The sequence below is a fragment of the Mesoplodon mirus genome (genome assembly GCF_964341445.2).
Source record: "Mesoplodon mirus genome assembly, chromosome: 4".
In the NCBI taxonomy this organism is placed as follows: Eukaryota; Metazoa; Chordata; class Mammalia; order Artiodactyla; family Ziphiidae; genus Mesoplodon; species Mesoplodon mirus.
In genome coordinates this window covers 86,270,329-86,290,537 of record NC_138979.1, presented here as the reverse complement: position 1 = coordinate 86,290,537, position 20,209 = coordinate 86,270,329, and the positions used below count along the sequence as shown (strand labels likewise).

At 43.7% G+C, this 20,209-nt stretch overlaps 1 protein-coding gene across 1 annotated transcript in view; it reads left to right on the top strand.

Annotated features, from left to right (window-relative positions):
* Positions 1–20,209, top strand: part of LOC309802868 (uncharacterized protein) — a gene marked incomplete at its 5' end in the record, with an annotated part of 160,387 nt that overhangs the window by 127,782 nt on the left and 12,396 nt on the right. Inside the window, 9 exon segments of the mRNA XM_082618750.1 lie at positions 4,315–4,382; positions 6,525–6,591; positions 10,218–10,353; positions 11,769–11,881; positions 12,465–12,617; positions 13,238–13,488; positions 15,800–15,925; positions 16,042–16,159; positions 17,044–17,292. Coding sequence (XP_082474876.1) covers positions 4,315–4,382; positions 6,525–6,591; positions 10,218–10,353; positions 11,769–11,881; positions 12,465–12,617; positions 13,238–13,488; positions 15,800–15,925; positions 16,042–16,159; positions 17,044–17,292 — 1,281 coding nt within the window.

Genomic DNA, 20,209 nt, shown 5'->3' with positions numbered 1-20,209 from the left:
TCACCATATGTAATGTTCCCTCACTCAGAACCTCATTATCACATACCTTGTTCTGTTTTCTTCATAGCCCCTATTACTGGGCTCCATGAGGGCACAGATTATATGCTGTATTTTTTCACTCTTCTATCTCTGGGAACGAACAGTTCCTGCGCAAAACTGGTGCACACTCAATATTTATTGAGCAAATAAATGAAAACTTTGCATCTATTCCTGCTTCTACTCACAATTCAGGGCCTTTAAACTTCTCTTGAAAAGTTACTTCTTTCCTAGGTATCTCTTGGGGTACCCACGCGTAGCCTCAATTGTACTCATAAAGTAGCCATTGGTTACAGTCACCCTTATGGGCCAGTCCATTCTTCCCTGACGCTTAGGCTTCTTTTGGTGGTTGTCTGCTGTCCTTGCAGCTACTAAAAGGACTCTTGCTACTGCCATTGCTGGGTTTTCAGAGAGTTGCTGGATTTCATGTAAAGATGGGGGGGGGGTGGATTAGCATTCTCCAAAACTCTGTACCACACCTCAGTGTTGCTTGGCACCAAAGCTCCCTAAGTTTCCTATGAAAGAAGCTCCTTCTTCACAGCCTGGGCAGGGACCAGATGACAACCCATGTCTCCGTTGTTCCGATGTTTTTCTCTCTCAGAGTCCCTGCAACTAAGACATGAAAACCTAACCCAAACTCCTCACTTGTCCTCTAGCCTCAGATGCAAAGGCTTCTCTACCTACCAACACATGCTCTCAAGTGTGGGTCACCACCAACCTGCCAGTTCCAAAAATAGTCAAACTCAGATTACCAGGCTGTGCTAACCAGATTGTACTCTGATTCATATATTTCATGGAAGCCTCACAACATGAATATGAATTTGTTATTAAAATTACCTATCATTTTAATATAACAGGACAATACATTTTCTTGTTTATGGATACTTAACGTGTATAGAAAAAGGATAAAACCGTGCTGAAAAAAGATAACACCAGATTCAAAATAGTGATTCTGTCTGAAGATGGAGGAGCAGAAAGGGAAATGGGTTTTAGATCTTTTGGGGAGTTTGTATTTCTTAAAGAAAAAGAGTTCTAGGGAAAATACAACCAAAAGTTAACAACGTTTAAATCTGGATGGGTAGGTACCTGAGTCTGTCCTATTATTTTTTGAGCGTCTCCAACTATATTCGTAATTCATGAGTCTTCCTACCCATGAACATGATATACCTCTCCATTTTTTTAGGCCTTATTTAATTTTTCCCTTTAGTGTTACGCAGTGTTTAGTGTAAACTTCTTATAGGTAATCTTTAGATGTACCCCATGTATTTCACTTTTTATTTATTTATTTGGTTGTGTGGGGTCTTAGTTGCAACACGTGGCCTCCTTAGTTGCAGCAGGCAGGCTCCTTAGTTGCGGCTCATGGGCTCCTTAGTTGTAGGTCACCGGCTCCTTAGTTATGGCACGCAAACTCTTAGTTGCAGCATGCATGTGGGATCTAGTTCCCAGACCAGGGATCGAACCCAGGCCCCCTGCATTGGGAGCAAGGGGTCTTTTTTTCTTTTGAATTTTTGAATTTTATTTTATTTATTTTTTATACAGCAGGTTCTTATTAGTTATCCATTTTATACATATTAGTGTATACATGTCAGTCCCAATCTCCCAATTCATCACACCACCACCACCCCCCCACCACTTTCCCCCCTTGGTGTCCATGCGTTTGTGCTCTACATGTGTATCTCTATTTCTGCCCTGCAAACTGGTTCGTCTGTACCATTTTTCTAGGTTCCACATATATGCATTAATATACGATGTTTGTTTTTCTCTTTCTGACTGACTTCACTCTTATGACAGTCTCTAGATTCATCCACCTCTCTACAAATGATCCAGTTTCGTTCCTTTTTATGGCTGAGTAATATTCCATTGTATATATGTACCACATCTTCTTTATCCATTCGTCTGTCGATGGGCATTTAGATTGCGTCCATGACCTGGCTATTTGTAAATGGTGCTGCAATGAGCATTGGGGGGAGCACGGGGTCTTAACCATTGTGCCACCAGGGAAGTCCCCCATGTATTTCACTTTCTGATGCTATGGTAAATGATAATTTTAAATTTCATTTTTTATTGCTAGTATATGAAAATACAATTGATTTTTGTGTTATCAACTTTGAGTTCCATGACTTTGCCGTAAGTTTTACTTCTAGTAGCTTTTCTCGTGTTTCTTTCTTTTTCTTTCTTAATTTTAGCAAATAACTTATGCAAGTTCTCTGTGAATAAAGACAGGGATTTTTGCTTGTTTGCTTTACATTTTGTATCTTTTTCTTTTTTTGCCTTATAATACTACCCAGGAACTCTTAATATATTATTGAATAGAAGTGGTAAGAGGAGATATTATTTACCCAGTTTTTGATTTCCCTGGAGAGTCTCTTGTGCTGCCATTGGTAAATGGATGTCTCTTCTGATGGTTTAACATCAGAAAAATGACCAGACAGTGAATTTCACTTGGGGTGGAGCTAGAAGAGCTTAGCTAGATAGAAGGCTTGGTAGGCCCGAGAGTAAAAGGCCCAGAATACTTCACCCCACCCCACTTCCAGACAAGTTCCCGCTCTGGGCCATCCTGTCAACAAAAGTAGAGTTGCTCCCTATCGCCTCTTTTATGGAAATAGCTTCAGCCAAGATTTCTCCACTTGGAACTTTCCCTAACCATTCCCTGAAGGATGGGTCTGTCCTAGTGATAATTCAGATGACTAAGTTGAAAACTCTTCTGCAACATGAACCTTATAGAACAATCTAGTGGATTTACTTGGAAAATTATCTCTTTCTTCAAGAGATGTAGCCTAAGGAGTCTTACAGGATCACAGAGAAAAGGAACTTGGGGAAAGATGTGGTACTTCCTTTCATTTTATAGTTCTGAGGAAACTGAGGCCTATAGAGAAGGAACTCGCATAGGGTAACGTTAACTAATTAGGAGAGCCAGGACCTAAATCACGTTTAGTGTGATGGTTGTTCTTCTAGTACTCCTTTTAGTGTTGATAAGATATTTGACATGCTGTAACCTAGGTTGTGTCAGGGCACTTGGCTTTTGGATAAGATAGACATAAGATCTCAAACAGACGTTTGAGTAGGTGGCATGAGCCAGGCATTATGCTAGGGAGACCTAATTAAGGATTCGGCAGTAGATGAAGGGACCCTGCCCTAGAGGAGCACTCAGTGGAGGAGAAAACCATAAGATTATCCAACGCATTGTGACTGGTGGTGTTAGGGAAGAGACCTGTGAACCGAGTGGGCATTGAGGAAGGAATGGGGAAAAGCCTCTGGGGTCTGGGGTTCTGGCAGTCTCCATTCTAGTATCCTCGTAATCCATACGTAGGAACCAGGAGAGCATCCTGGCCCATGATTCGTGGGTTACCATAGGCAGGACCTATGGTGCTTCCTGAATCCGGGTGTGAAGCGTTGCCTGATGGGTGGTATCTGTTGATTTTCTCAGGCAGTCCTTTCCTGGAGAGATGCTCGACCTCTGACCTCCTGGCATAGTTCTGCTTTATGACTTGATAGCAGCAGTACAAGCTGATGATGACCCTTGTGAGGCAGAGAGTGGGGGGGGGGTGTTTACATAAGTGGCCCTTGTGGGTCAAGGAGTGAGAAATGAGTTGAAATAAGTTCGTGTCCTTGGAGGATTATGGGCTGTGCTCCATCTTTCTGGAAATGTCCGTTCATCTTCAGGAAGTCTCCTACTTCCTCTCGAGTCAGGGCTTCCAGAGGTACTTTATTAGGGTGGTTCTGATGACCTTTCTTCTGCGGCTCTTGACTCAGTCGGGGTGTTGCAAAAAGTTCAGGGTAGTTAGGTTTCCAAGTCAAAGGACATAAATAGGTAGATTTTCAGATTCACATTCCACCTTTGACACAGCCATACAGATTTCACAGCCCCTGTTAAGGGGCTGTATTTATGTATTATTTGTGGGTGTTATTAAACGTATATGTAAATGTCTATATATGTAAATACATATCATTTATGTATTGTTTGTGACTTAGACTCACATATTGACAGCAGACGCTTTCACTTTAGTTTTGTAGCCTCTCAGCTTCCTGCCCGAGAAGATTCAGATTTCTAGTTTTTATTAATCAGAAATCACATCTGCTCTTGTTTCTCCTCCTCCAAATGACATCGCACGCCTGCTTCCTAGAAGAGGGCTGCAGTCTGTAATTTCGGCTAGTCACATTCTGACCTGTGAGCGACTTCACCTGGCAGTCTGTCGGTTGCTGGGGCAGTGGAAAAATCAGTCTGGGGGATCTGTTTGCTGTGTATTAATGTCACCTGGGGTTTTGCTCTCTTTTCAGGTTGTAGTGCTTTTGTCCACAAAGGCCGTAGAGAAAGTCTGGCCTCCTGTGCAAAGGTCAAAATGAAGGTAAGACACTTCTGGCTAAACCAATAAGATCTTCAGAGGTGGGAGATTTGGGGTTGTAGTTTTTGTTTATTTTCATCATTTGGTACCTACTTTGAGACTAAAATAACCAAAAATGATTTTTCTCTTCTTAACACACTCGAGAATTTGTGGCTTTTGGAAGGTAAAATGATTTCAGAGCTTCTCCATGTTAAATGCACATTTCTCTGTGATTTTAATCTGTGTCGCCGTTGAAGTGGTTTTTTTCTTAACTGTGTCTGCAGACCTCCTCTGCCTTTCACATGCCTGGCTTCCTTCTTCAGGACCATGAGGGCAGCAGGTGGAAATCAGGGGCTCTGACACGCTGATGGGCTGGGGAGTGTCAGGGTTAAACGGGCCTGTCTGGCAGCACTTTTCTCCACAGGCTCGTGTGGATCACATGACAGGAGCAGGAAGTGTATGATGGTACGTGCTCTGAGTATGCAGCTGTGTGATAACAGGCACTGCATATCAGAGCCCTTAAAGAGTACGAGGCTGGGGGCAGATGGGCGTTTAGGTGGCCTGTGTGGTTTTCAGTGTTGTAGTCACTCATAAATGTCTTTGTTCCTTGTCAGAAGAGTGCTCTCCAGCTCCATCTACACAGATGCTCAGCATGCTGTGTGCTTCCAGTAACCAAACACATTTATCTAGTGCAGTGGCCTCAAACTGGAGTGTGCATTAGAATCACCTGGGGGGCTTGTTATAAGGTGACAGTGGGCCCCACTCCCAGAGCTTCCAATTTGGTGGGTGGGGAGGGGGCAGGAACTTGCCTTTCTAATAAGTTCCCAGATGATGCTAATGCTGCTAGTCCGAGGACCACACTTTGAGAAGCACTGAACTCTAGTGTAAAGATGACAGACCTCTGTACCCTAGATCTTATTCAGTCCATGGACATAAATTTTGTTTGGCTCATGGAGTAATTTTTTTTTTATTTGAGTTAGTGTATTTATTGAAAAATCGTATTTCACACCAGTTTGGATTTCTGATTTCTCCTGAAGAAATGGAAGATCTCACAGCCCTGGTATTTCCCCTTACCCAGCATTCCCAATTCCCCCCTTGCTCTTTTTCTTTTTTTCCATAGTACTACTTATCACCTTCTTAGGGTCTACTTAACAACTGTATTTATTGTATTACATTTACTTTTAATGTTCTGTACCTTCCCCCCACTAGAATGTAAGCACTCAACTTGCCAAGTGATCCATCAATAGTTCCTGAGCACGTAGAACAGTATCTGGCCTGTAGTTCCTTAAATGTTGGAGAGGTGGGTGGTGGGTGATAATCTACTGGGGCTGAGTGACTGCTGCCTCCTCTAGACAAGATATACAAGCCCCAGCCTGCCACTCCCCCCCTCCTCCAACTCGCCTCTGTCCTTTGTTACCTGCCCGACCCCACAGGCATTTGAGTTTGTGATCTCTGGTAAGACTGCTGTTACTGTGAATGTGCTATAGAGAAGGAGAATGATAGGGATACAGCATATCCCATAGAAAAGAATGTAACCTGAAAGGGGGAGTTCCATTTTAAATGGACCCTTTTTCACTAATGATTTATCTCAGACTAATTGCTTCAGTCTGTAATTTCTCACACAGTGTCTCTGTTCCATGCTACAACAAAAGTCTTAAAATTAGCACTTTACCTAAGAATTATTTAACACCTTATAAATGCGAGTCACTGGAGAAAGAGAAACAAAAAAGGCACAGATGCCGCTCTTAAGGAATCGGCATTCTGGTGGGGAAGATGGACAAGCAGACGATGACCATAAATAAGGAAAAAACTAGGTGGGGGCACATGCAGGATTCTAAGGGGTGCCAGTCACTGCCTTGGGTGAGGAGAAGAAAGAAGCTAACAGATGGCTCTACCAAGGAGGGATTATCTTGAAATAGAAGAATGCCATGCCTGTGAAGGTGAAGAGAGCATTCCAGGCAGAAGAGACGGCATTTGCAGGATCACAGTGCTTGGCGGGTTCAGAGGGGAGCCAGAGTGGGTGGCTTAGGACTAGGGTGCTGAGGACCATTGGCAGGAATAGAGCAGGGAAGTAGGAGCAGCTGGCTTCCTGCTCTAAGCCTCTTGAAACTTGACAGAAGATAAATTGTAAATGCAGGGTTCACTCAGGCTTTCTTTTCCTTTCAGCAGCCCAAAGGGAGCCTTCAAGCACATGACACATCTTCGCTGCCCACGGTCATTATGAGAAACAAGTGTAAGTAGCTCGGCCCACGTCTCATGATTCCTTTTCGCCTCTCTGGTTCAGGACTTACCCATACTTCTGTAGTATTTACTTGTTATTCTTAAGCAAGATTTGAATACCTATTTTGAATACTTAGAGAAGGCTGCAGTTTCATTGACCAAAAGCTTACCATTCTACCATCAAACTCTCTGGAAGGTTCTAGAATAGTGTGTGTCTTCGCTTAAAAGGCAGCACCTTAGCCCTGTGTGTCTTGAAATTTCTCTTGCGTGAGTCGACAGTGAAACTCGCTTTTAGCAGCGGTACAGTTGCATCAGATGAGATCTTGCTTATAAACTTCTTGACAAACTGTGGAGTTATGAAAATCTTTTTTTCCCCAAGGACTTCAGTGGTACACAAATTGGATAAATCACACCTCTCCCATTCACATCAACCTGTCTTCTCCAGTCTGTGCAAAGCTTCACTTTGGTTTTACTTAATATTTTCCCCATTTCATTCTTCATTCCCTATCTCATTCCTTTCCCCTCCTCGGCACGCACTGCAGTATACTTCATGTAAACCTCTCTAATCTGCCGTATCTTTAGACATATGTGTACCTCTGGAAATATCTCTTATGATTTTGTGCGTTAAATGTAAATTAGATGATAGGACTTGCTTATCCATTCTGCTGGGGTTTTTTCCACTCAATATGGTTTTGAGATCTATGCGTGTTACTATATGTAAGCTATTGTCTCAGATCGCTGCATGGTGTTCTTTCATAAATATATACCACATTATAATTATCAGTTCCCCCAAAGATGGTTGTCTGAGTTGTTTCCAACCCCTGTCATAAAGATGCAGTAATGAATATCACCTAAATTTGCTCTATGGGAGCCCATGTGAAACTTACCCTCAGGCCGTGTTTTTCAAAGGGTAGATCCTGGATCAATTAGAAGTGCCAATTCTTGGGCCCTCCCCAAACCTACTACGTCAGAGATTCCAGAGGCGGAGCCCAGTGATCTGTGTTTTAGTAGATGTTCCAGGTGACGGTGATGCACACACTCGAGCTTGAGGACCACTGCTCTGTGCCCGACTGCTCTGAGTGCTTCCAGATGGCCCCGGAATGGCTGTAGAGACTGTGCCACCAGGAGGGTGTGGAGTCCCTTTAGACAGAAGTCCAATTATTGCCCATCTTTGCATGTGGATTCCTAGAAGAAAAGTTGTGCCAGACAGTCACCCACTTTAACCAATGATCCAACCCATTCCAACACCTTTTACAAGTCTAATCTTCCTTAAACTTTTGTTCTGTGACATTATCCCTTATTTCAGAAACCTTTTTTTTTTCTTTCAAATCAGATAAAATAGCATTTTTCCAAAAAATACCTATTAGGTCTGACCCCCGCATGTATTCTTATTCCTGTTTTACCCGTTTTATTCCTGAGGTAACGTAGCGGTAAGAGTACAGATTGTGGATTCAAGTTGGATGGGTCTGAGTCCCAGCATCCCACTTAATAGCCGCATAACCTCGGACGTTTACTAAATCCCCTGTACCTCGTTTTCCTCCTCTGTGAAAGGATGGTAATAGTATCAGCAGGTGGTCATCGGGTTTAAGTGAGATCACACCAGTGAAGTACTTGGTGAGAGGCCTCCTTCAGTGTTTGCTTTCACCACTACCATCACCATCACAATTAAGGATGCTGAGGCTCAGAGAGTAGTTAGCAACTTCCCTGAGTGGAGTGGACTGGTTTCAACAAAGGAAAGTTGTTGTTTTCAACCCCCTATGCTGCCTTTTAGATGCAGGTTGTTCTTGATAATGTTCAGGGCTCTGCATGACATGACTTCGTTCTGCTTCTCCAGCCGTTTCACTGATCCCTTATATACGCCCCTCTACTTACTTCCTCTTCTGCTTGTTTTCTCCCTTTCACATTAATAGAGTGTTTCTGCCTTCCTTCATGTAATTCTCCTCATCAGAATGTCCCCTTTTTCTGTTGACTTACCCACATCCTACTGTTCTTCAAGAACGGGTGTTTCTTCCTTCATCAGATTTTATCTGCTCAGCAGCTTCCCTTCTGAGACACTGAGGATGTGCTCCAGGCTCTTGAACACTTGAGCATGTTCTCTTCCCTGCCAGTTGCCCTTCTTCCCTGTTGGTGTGGGACCCACATCTCCTAGTTTCCTGTGTGCTTCCTGCAGGAAGGGTCTGGTCGTGTTATAGGGTAGCATGTTTCTGGTGTTTATTATATCACCTTCTTCTAAACAGAATTTGAATTGGAAATTAATGGTTTTATTAATTTTATTAAGTCAGAAACATCCTGTAATACTGTGAAGCCATAACAGCTGCCCCAGTCTTATTTCCTTCAGCTCCTGATGCTCCTGGGGATGGACAGGTAATACAGCAGTTTAGTTAGCTACCAAGGAAAAATAATTTGCTACCCAGATGGCAGTGTGACTACTTTAGCATGAAATTAGAGCTCCAGTTTCCTCTTTGGTCAAGTTCAAGAGAAGTATGCAGTATGAGGACAAATTAGCTATGTGACCTCAAACACATGTTGCATTTTCCTCATCTGTAAATTAAAGGAATTGGTCAAAACCTGTGTTCTCAGACATTGTACAGAAGAATCGCTTGGGGAGCTAGTAAATGTGTAGGCTCCCAGGTCCCACCTGCACAGAACAAGGAGGGCTGGGAATTTGCATATCTCACCAGCCCCTGACACGTTTCTTGGTAGGTCCTCCCAAAGAACACCAGCCTGTTATCTCTGAGGCTCCTTTTATCCTTAAAATTCTCTCGGTCTCCTTTTCTCTTACTTTGAATTAGTTTAAATTTTTAAATATATGATTCTTTATCCTCACTGCCATCACACCCCACAGGTGAACCGCTTTTTTTTAGTTTTATATTTATCTTCCTTAAGTTTCTTTATCATAATGAAGCAAATACCAATTTGGATTATTAATTATGTTTTTAAAACATAAAAGGTGGTCTGTTGCACACTTTATTCTGCACCTTGATTTTTTTTTTTTTTTTTTTTTTTGCGGTACACGGGCCTCTCCCTGTTGTGGCCTCTCCCGTTGCGGAGCACAGGCTCTGGACGCGCAGGCTCAGCGGCCATGGCTCACGGGCCCAGCCACTTCGCGGCATGTGGGATCTTCCCTGACCGGGGCTCGAACCCACGTCCCCTGCATCGGCAGGCAGACTCTCAACCACTGCGCCAACAGGGAAGCCCTGCACCTTGGTTTTTTTCCCCCTTAATATGTTATCTGCAGATCTGTGTCAGTTCATGGAGAGTGTCCTCATTTTTTTTTAAAGCTTCATAGTATTCACATGTAGGCTGTACAATGATTGATTAACTGATCTTCTTTTGATACTCAGTTTGCTTTTACCAAACTTTGCATTGAATAACTTTGGACATATGTCATTTCAAATATAAACAAGTAAATCTTGTAGAATAAACATATCCTAAATGGAATTACTGGATCAAAGATAGGCATTTACAGTTTCAACAGCTATTGCCAAGTTGTCTTCCATAGAGTTTTTGTACCTATTTACACTCCCAGGGTAAATCTCTTTTAAAGCAGTTTGCTTCTATTTGGCATTCATCAGGTGAGTCAGTGCTGGTGGGCATGTGTCGGTGATACTTCATTTGGTGTCCTTTCGTTCTTTACAGCCTCCCAGCCCAAGGAGCGCCCTCAGTCCGCATTCCTCCTGGCCCATGAAACCACTGCCGCCCCCATGTTTGCTAACAGACGGTCCCAGCAGAGTGTGTCGCTCTCCAAAAGTGTCTCCATTCAGAACATTGCTGGGTGAGTGGGGATGTAAAGCTAACACAGTTGACATCTAGGTGACAGAGCATAATAATTTATACCATTTGACAAAAAGATTGTTTTAGAAAGAAATGTATAACGTAATGGGTTAGTGCTACAGCTGAGTGGGGTGAGGATTACACTTTGATGCACCATCATGATCGCCATTTTGTAGCAAGGATCCCCTTTAAACACCATTTTTAGGCCAGTTGTCCTCTGCTTTTTTACATGATCAGCCCTGCTTTTCAAGAACCTGCCTTCTAAAAGGATGATTTTCAGATCAAAATAAGAAGTGGGAATAGGAAAAAAGATTTAATTCTGAATGTTTGGTTTCTATCACTTGTATTTTCATATGTCACACTTTTCTGTTGGTCAGATGAACCTGGGGGGAGGGGGTAACTGTGTTCTGTTTCGCTTTTTTTTTTTTTTTTTTTAAACTTGCCTCTTGACTCTTAAGTCATGGGAGTGAATAATGGGCCGGGTACTACAGTAGGTTCCCCATCCCTCATCTGCACTGAGTTCCTTTTATGGTCCCTCCAGAAGTTGCTGTGGCCCCTGATTGTTCAGGCCTCGGCTGTCTGTGATTAGCACGGGGCCAATTATGATGTTGCTGGCTGTTTGGGGTAAGATGCCTGCCTTCCCATCCAGTAAAGAAGTCATCTCAAATGTAGGACTCAAAACATCTCTTGCAGCTCTCTTAACCTAGGCTGGAGGAAAATTCCCAACTGAAGGATGCAAATCTCCTTTTGTCTGTGTTTCCTAACCTCTGTGCTGGCTAATGTTTCCTCCTCATTAAAAACAAAGTTTCAGGGATTTTTATGTCATTTTGTCTTTCTATTGTAATTAACCAAAGGCTTTCTTTTCCAAGTTCTTATGTTATCCAAATGAGTTTATATTATGACTTTTAAAAGTTGGCCTTTAAATAAAATTTAGTTTTAAATGACTCTGGCTTACTTTTGTGTTGTACCACAAACATCTACTGGGTGCCTAATGTGCTAGCTGGTGAGTTGGGCTCAAGAAAAGTTGGAAGAATATGGTTTAATATAAGGGCTTGGTCTATAGTTATTTAGGGAACACAGGGAAAAAGTGTAGTGGTTAGACATGAGTTTCAAACAGAAAAATTTCTTATATAATGTGCATGCAGTTTGAAGGAAGAGCATTCTCCTTGCTACCTATCGTTAAAAAAAAAATCCAAGGCTCAAAAAGTTCATGCTTGCAGTGATGTTAAATGCCTCCAACCTTCCTTAATAGTTTGTGTTGCATATTGCTGGGTACCTGACCTAAGTAATTTGTCTTCCATCATTGTAGTACTTGCAGCCAGCTGTCACTTTCTAGTTTGTCAGATCTTCACTTAAGACCGGAAACTGTGGCTTCTCAGAATGTATCTGACGGTATGTGTTTCCTTTTGCCCCCAGAGTTGGCAATGCTGAGAACATATCAAACACCTGGAAATTCCTGTCTCATTCAACAGACTCACGAAATAAAATCAGCAAGGTCAATGAGTCAACAGAGTCCCTTACTGATGAGGGTAAGCAGAAATCACGGCATGTATTGTGTGTGTCTGCAGAGACTTTGTGCCATCTCCTAGAATGCAAGAACTAACGCATCTCCTGCCTCTTCCTTACTCCTGTGAAACTTCTCTGAACTGTCTGTAAAGCATCACATGCTTTATAATGAGTTGGTAAACCCACTTACCCTGTTGTTAGATGGTTGTCCACTGAAGGATGTCATTGATTTTAATGTGGTCAGATTCTAGTACAAACGCTTCTCCTTCCCCTAGACTTTGGTACACGTTCAGTTCTAGCTCTCTTGGCACAGCTGTAAGCCTACTCTCTTAAACAAGTCAAGTCACCAGGACCCTGATCATGTCTTAATCACCTTTGATTTATGTGACGGTTATCACCCTTAATCAATGTCTTGAATATAGAGTATGTCACTCTGGAACAGAAAATGATCTTTTCTAATAGAATATATATTCTATGAACATCCCTGTATTAGTGTAGAGTGTTTATGTCTCAGGAAATTATCACCATGAGGAACGTCCAGCAGAGGTTTTTTTTAGAGGTCACAGATGCAGGATTCTGATATTGATTTTTTTTTTGTATTTTGAGGAGTAGGTACAGACATGAATGAAGGGCAGCTAATGGGAGACTTTGAGATTGAGTCCAAACAGCTGGAAGCAGAGTGCTGGAGTCAGATAGTGGACAGCCAGTTTCTGAAACAGCAAAAGAAAGATGTGGTCATACGGCAAGAAGTGATTTATGGTGAGACTCTTCATGTGCTCTGCTAATATTTGATGTGCATTGTCTGGCATTGTTTATTAGGGGATTTATTGGGCTATGTCAAGTCAATTTTCAAGTATGTAGCATCTCAAAGATTTTCTTTTGAAAACTTTGAGGTAGAGAGACATCTTATTTCTATCCTTTACTCTCTCTGTAAAATTATATTCTTTAATTTTATTGGACATTTTATTTAATATGAGTGCTTATTTTGTGATAGTCCTAAAAAGAGATCTCTTGTGACAGTACAGTTTAATTCCTCAGCTACAGTAGAAACTAGACTAAACACAAGTCATTTCTGGGAAATAGGAACGTAGTAAATTATGAAGGGTCTTGAATCCCAATGAAGACCACATTGGAAACCACCACTTAAGAGTGATGGAATCCAGTACACCTGTCAGAAAATAGTGTGAGGTCCCGTCAAAAATCGAGGAATAGGATGAAAACACCTTAGGGAAAAGACAGCTGTTGACTCAGTTTTAAAGTTTAAATTGGGCCGTAAATAGCCTTAAGACAAAATTGGGCTGTTAGTAGCAGCAGACACGCTTTGCAGGAGAATCCTCCAGGAGAGCATTCCTGACCACTGAGCCTTGTCCCTCCCCCAGAGCTGATGCAGACGGAGTTCCATCACCTCCGCACACTCAAGATCATGAGCGACGTGTACAGCCGTGGCATGACGGCCGACCTGCTCTTCAAGCAGCAGTTGGTGGAGAAGCTCTTCCCCTGTTTGGATGAGCTGATCAGTATCCACAGCCAGTTCTTTCAGAGGATCCTGGAGCGGAAGAAGGACTCTCTGGTGGATAAAAGTGAAAAGAACTTTCTCATCAAGAGGATTGGGGATGTGCTTGTGCACCAGGTGAGCAGCGGGTGGGCGCCTGGTGCCTCTCACACGCACTGGGGGCCCCGTAGCTGTGCATTCACATCCTGGCTGGACTGCTCACGATCTCTGTGAGCTTAGGCAAGTGATTGCAGCTCTCCGACCCTCAGTTTCTTCTTCTGTAATTGAGGACAGTAGATTTTCTCTTTTAATGCTATTTTAAAATTTAAGAGGTAATGTATATATAAAGTACCCAGCATACATGGTAGATACGCGGTAAAAGCCAGTTTTTCTTCCTCAGAGTCTGTACCAACATCAGAGATACTATAGTTTAAGAGATCAAAAAATAGTTTTTGGAAGTCTCAACTTCAACTTGTGCCTCAAATCAAAAGGCTCGTTTATCTAAAAACCACCTGAGAGTACAAACTTGACTAAGAAACTAAGAAACTGTAAAATAATTCATAAAATATTTCTTGCTAATATTTTCATCAGGGTATGGTATGGTTTCAATCCTACGTCAAAAGCAATTTAGCTAAAAGTTGTTTTGATACTTTCAGATGTATATGTCATAGGCAGTTTCTAAATGTTTCTTTTTTAAAACGTTCTTTTTGAAAGATGAATAATGCTAGTATAACCTTTATAGGCAGAGGGGATCGCATCACATCTGACTAGCTCTTTCTCACCGGCAAGTCTCTGCCTCCTTGTGGAAGCAGAGGCTTACTTGCTGGAACATTTGCCTGAGAATTGGAAATATTGTCCTTTCGTTGTCCTTCCTTGAGTCTGTACCCCTTGCCCTATTAATTCATTGGTGCCTTCATTCATTCATTTTTCATGTATTCACTGGGGATTTACTCAATACCATGTGGAACCACAAAGGTAAGTATAGTGTAGACCTCTGCTTCATGGAACTCATGTTCTAGGAGTGAAGGATAGGCATGTCGTGAAGTAAATGCAGATGCAGTGTAGTGAATGCGTTCACACTGGTGGTCAGGGCCTCAAAGTGGGCACGGTCAGCTCTGCAAGTGAGGACCCTTCCTCCCCAAACATCCCCCTCCTGTCCTTTTCCATGTTTCTCCCTCTGCCCCTCCTCTCCACCCTCAGACCTGCACTGGTACTTCCTCTGACCTTGTAGCTCCTTGTATTTGTGCATGTTCTCTAGTAAGATGTTAGCCCCATGGTGTCCATTTGTTGGTTCTGAGCGCCAGTGCCAGAGTCACCCTTTTAGGGCACTTGCTTTGTGATGGGAGCCGATCACTTAAAAATCTCTCTGCCTCAGCTCCTCTGTTGGTAAAGGGGGAAAGGAAAGGCTATGCTGAACGTTTTTTCAAGTTTTGGGGTAAGGATCAAGCTGTGTTGCCTCCAGAGATTGTTAGTCCAGCGGGAATTGATGCTTAGCACGTGTCTTGTGGACCACATACAGAAACTCAGCGGTTACCCCACAGTGAACGTAGCTTCAGATGAGTGGTTGAGATTGCACACGCTTGGGAATGAGGTAAGGGCCATGCAGAATTGTTAGGCCTGCTGGCCTGAGGTAAGTAGGATAAACAGATCCCTAGGTAATGACGGCCGTTTCTGATGTCTTGCTGACTTATCAGGATGACTTCTTTGAGAGTGCTACCTCATGAAAGACTTCTAGTGAGTCTCTCTGTTTTATTACTGTGTTACGACAAATTGGAGTTAAAACACATCTTGCATTTCTTACGTGCACAGTACATAGATATCTCTGTATTTATTATTTTTTAAATATATATAACAGCTTTATTGAAATGTAATTCATATGCCATGTGATCCACCCATTTAAAGTGCACAGTTCAGTGGTTTTCAGTATATCCGTGACTCTTGTGCAGCCGTCGCCACGGTCCGTTGTAGAGCATTTTTATCATCGTCACCCCCACCAACTTCCCCAGCCCTAGGCAACCACTGATCTACTTTCTCTGTGGGGTTGCCTATTCTGCACATTTTATATAAATGGAATAAAGCAATATGTTGTCCTTTGTGATTGGCTTTTTTCATTCATACGTTATCCATTTATCCTCTGATGAACACTTGGGTTATTTCCACTCTGGGGCTGTTGTGAATAATGCTGCTGTGAACATTCATATACAGGTTTTTGTGTGGACATATGTTTTTATGTCCCGGAGTGGAATTGCTGGGTCATATGGTAACTCTATATTTACCTTTTTGAGGAACTGCTAAACTGTTTTCCAAAGCTCCTGTACCATTTTAATCTTTCAGTCTTTGGAGGGAGCTCTCTTGGGTTTCACAAGTAGACTGGAAACTTTGGACAAAATGGTAATAGGAGTTTAGCACCCTGAGTTATGGCATAACCTCTGTTCTCTTTCCTCTGCAGTTTTCAGGAGAGAATGCAGAACGCTTAAAGAAGACATACGGCAAGTTTTGTGGGCAGCACAACCAGTCTGTAAACTACTTCAAAGACCTCTATACCAAGGATAAGCATTTTCAGGCCTTTGTGAAGGTATCGATGTGAAACGGTGGGGATTTCCCTGTTGTCCAGAGCCTTGTGTCACTGTCAGTTTTGGCTCGAGCCTTCTCCCTTGGGTAGATCCTGACACTTGGTTTACTTCCTTGCAGAAGAAGATGAGCAGTTCAGTCGTACGGAGGCTTGGAATCCCAGAGTGTATATTGCTTGTAACCCAACGGATCACCCAATACCCGGTTTTGTTCCAAAGAATATTGCAGTGTACCAAAGGTGCGTCTCTCTCTGGACTCAGTCTTGTTTGCCAGTGGACTGTTCCAGTCTGTCCAACAGCACTGGAGACCCCGTAGAAGAACTCTTTTACGTCGAGAAGGTCTAAAAGAGAGCCTGTGTTTTATCTGAAAGACAGTTTTCTTGAGTGGAAACATAAAGTGTTATATCAGCAGACTTAGGGTGAATGAGAGCAAGAAGGGACGGAACCACTTAGTGATCCCAGTGAGAGTTCAGTGACCTAAGCAACTTGTTGCTTGTCCCTAGACTGGGAGGTGATTCCACCTACAAGTTGTAGAATCACCACTGTTTCTCGTTTAATCACTACTTCGTAGTTTCTCTCTCAGCTAATCCTGCTCCTGGGCAGTTACATTAAGGATTAGGTAAAATAAAGACATAAATAAAAAACTGGTTGCTCCTCTCCCTCCCTAAAAATGTTGGGTTCCTTCCACTTTAGAACGTGGCATATAACTGCATGTCATCTGTATCTTTGAAACATCTAACTTGATTTAAACTCTGACAGAGCGAGGGGTAGGCACGTGCCCTTCGACGTGTTGGCTTCGCTCTGCCAGCGTGCCCACAGAGGGAGGACAGTGATGTGGAGCAAGAAGGCAGGGTCCTGGGGCTCCCCTGGTGGCGCAGTGGTTGGGAGTCCGCCTGCCAATGCAGGGGACGCGGGTTCGTGCCCCGGTCCGGGAAGATCCCACATGCCGTGGAGCGGCTGGGCCCGTGAGCCATGGCCACTGAGCCTGCGTGTCCAGAGCCTGTGCTCCGCAACGGGAGAGGCCACAACAGTGAGAGGCCCGCGTACCGCAAAAAAAAAAAAAAAAAGAAGGCAGGGTGCCCCTCCTTCTGCCCAGTAGAGACAGTTATTCTTTCATTCTCAGACAGTGAAGTGGAACAGGAAGATCTAGCTCAGTCCCTGGGCCTGGTGAAGGGTGTGATTGGAGCTGTGGACAGCAAAGTGGCGAGTTATGAAAAGAAGGTCCGTCTCAATGAAATTTATACAAAGACAGATAGCAAGTCGATCATGAGAATGAAGAGTGGTCAGGTGTTTGCCAAGGAGGATCTGAAGTGGAAGAAGCTCGTGCGGGATGGGAGCGTGTTTCTGAAGAGCACAACAGGGAGGTTGAAAGGTGAGGCTCACTCTCGTCAGAGTCTTAAGCGTGTGCCAGAGGGCAGCGGGCAGAATCCAGATGTCACCAGGTTGTTCCCAGGGACCCATGTCCAGATGCCACACAGGAGCAGCAGGCATTTAATTGATCTTAATCTTGTATCAGAAAAGACTGGTTTGAGATGGCTTACAAAACCATATAGAATACAGTAAGAGAACGAGGAAATGATGCAGTCGGGAAATGAAAAAAAAAATTTTTTTTTAAAGAACAAAGCAAAGGGTAAGATTCATACAAAAAAGCAAGGTGTTAAGGAAGACGTATTTTCCCTATGAAAGAGGGGCAACACATTTGGGGTCAGGGTCTCTGGCAAAACAATTGCTAGGAGGGAAATACCATCAGTTGCACAATTCATAGATTCTCTGAGATTAAATATACATCACTCGTTCCTAAGAGATAGCAGAGGAATTTTCAGCTCCTGAGACCTTAGAGAAACGAAAGTTTAACTCACAGCAACTAGATTTATTATTAAACTTTGTTTTTCATCTTTTATCTTTCTCTAAGCAAAAGAGGTCATAAAAGATACTCACTTTCTGTTTGATTTTAGTTTTTACCTTTTAAATGATCAGCCCCATCAAGTGAAAGAAGTTAGGAGGTTTGTTCATTCATCTGTGCATCTGGTTTGTTTGTTTTTTTTGGGTTTTTTTTGTTTTTAAAGAAGATGTTGGGGGTAGGAGTTTTTATTAATTTATTTATTTTTGCTGTGTTGCGTCTTCGTTTCTGTGCGAGGGCTTTCTCTAGTTGTGGCAAGCGGGGGCCACTCTTCATCGCGGTGCGCGGGCCTCTCACTATCGCGGCCTCTTGTTGCGGAGCACAGGCTCCAGACGCGCAGGCTCAGTAGTCGTGGCTCACGGGCCCAGTCGCTCCGCGGCACGTGGGATCCTCCCAGACCAGGGCTCGAACCCGTGTCCCCTGCATTAGCAGGCAGATTCTCAACCACTGCACCACCAGGGAAGCCCCTGTTTGTTTTTAATAATTGTTTTCATCAAACCTGTATCCTCTGGGCCTATATGGTAACTCTAACCTCAGCAGTAGCCTTGAGTATACCCAGCCCACCTCCCTGGCCTCGGTGAGCTGAGCACACAAAGCAGCCGAGTGCCATCAGCCCCGCTGACATAAAACTCAGGTGAGTGAAAATGTGTGCTTCTCTCATCGCCGAGGTATAAGTAATGCTATAGGTAGCTGCTCTGGGAGAATTCCCAGGACTCCTTAGCTAGGGTCTCACCATGCTCAGACCACATAGTAAAGAAATCCCAGGCATTCAGCTGCTCTCAAAGGTGAATGTCGCAGGACACCCTGCATGAGAAGTTGGGCTGAGAATGAAGAGACTTGTAAAGAGGTTCTTGCTCTGCAGTATGACGGTTGCCAGAATAGAGAGGGTTGCCAGAATAGAGAGGCGTGAACTGAGGACAAGAGGAGGGAGCCAGGCAGAAGGGAGGAGGAAGCGTGGAAGCGTGGAGCTGAAGGGTCTGGCCCGTCGGGAAGGGTGGGCAGTCGGGGTCTCTGGCAGCAGAGTGAGGCAGGAAATATGGCTGAAGAATCGGCCGGGGGCCAGGTTGGGGTGGGTGCGTGCTCCAGACTAGGGAGCTGACAGGGATGCTGGTGATGGGAGTGAGCGAAGAATGGGCTCAGAATGGAGGGTTTGAGCAGGAAAGGGGTGAGTGAGTTAGAGTGTGTGTAGTTCAGCTGCTAGGGGCAGGGTAGTGGACAGCAGGGGTGCGGAGGTACCAGTGACGGAGACGAGGGCGGTTGTTGTCGCAGGGATCCGGGAAGGGCTCCTCCGGGCAGGGTCATCTCAGAGAGAAGAAATACCCCTTCCTGCCACCAGCCAGCTGTGCCTCTCACTGTTCCATGATGAACTTGAATTGTGCAATCCCTGCAACTCCTTCCTTCCAGCCCTGATGCTCTGTGATGTCCTGAGACCACAGTTGAGGGCTCTGGCCTCACCGCCACTGTGAGGCCGTGTCGGAGGTAGCCTGATGGTAGAGAAGTACCTGCCCTCTCTTGTAAGGATGGGTTTCCTAGAGTTGCTGCCAGTGCTGTATTTTCTTTACACAGCAGTTTATTTATTCATTCCCGAAATAAAAACTAATAGATTCCAGCTGTTGGAATAATGTTGCGGTCAAAGCAATGGCACAACGACAGGTTTTGTGGCCTAAAATGTCTCCAGTGGAGATAAGAGTTTGGTGTTTAGTCATTTTCACCCCCAAGTGAAAATGACTTGTGCCAAGAACAGCCAGTCCTGTGTCGGGTAACCCTTGAAAGGGGTAGGATTGTTTTTCTCTGATCTACTGACGCCGTGATCACGTAAACTTCAGGATTCAATAAAGTTGAAACTTATGTTTTAGAGCTCTTTTTTTTTTTTTTTTGGCAGACACCTGAACTATTTAAAAGTAAAGTTTAAGAAAAAAAAAAACCTGTCAAAACTAATGGTAGTGCATGGAAAATTACTGTGGTCTAGGCTGAAAAACTAGACCACCCTAGGAATCAGACATCCTTGCTTCTGTTTTTCCTCATAGCTTTGCAATGAATTACACAGAGAGGGCACCCCAGTTTTGGCAGTAGTGGTAGAAAAGGCCAAGAGGGTCCTGCCCACCCAGGAGGCGGCTGCATAAGTCAGCCCGTTGTTTTCCCAGAGATTTGTAGGCTCCCCTTTCCAGAGTGAAGGTGGTACAGAGGGACCTGTTAGGTGTCAGTAGACGGCTCACCTCCAGGGAGGTCCCACTTTGTCCTTAAGGGAATAATGGGAAATGTCACTTCATACTCCTAGAGGATTAGAGCAAGAGTTTGTGGCATTCTTTTGATTCCTGGATCCAACTAGAGATGTTAATTTGGCTTTTGTTTTGTCTTAATTGAGAAGAAGAGAAGGCTGTTTCCACGG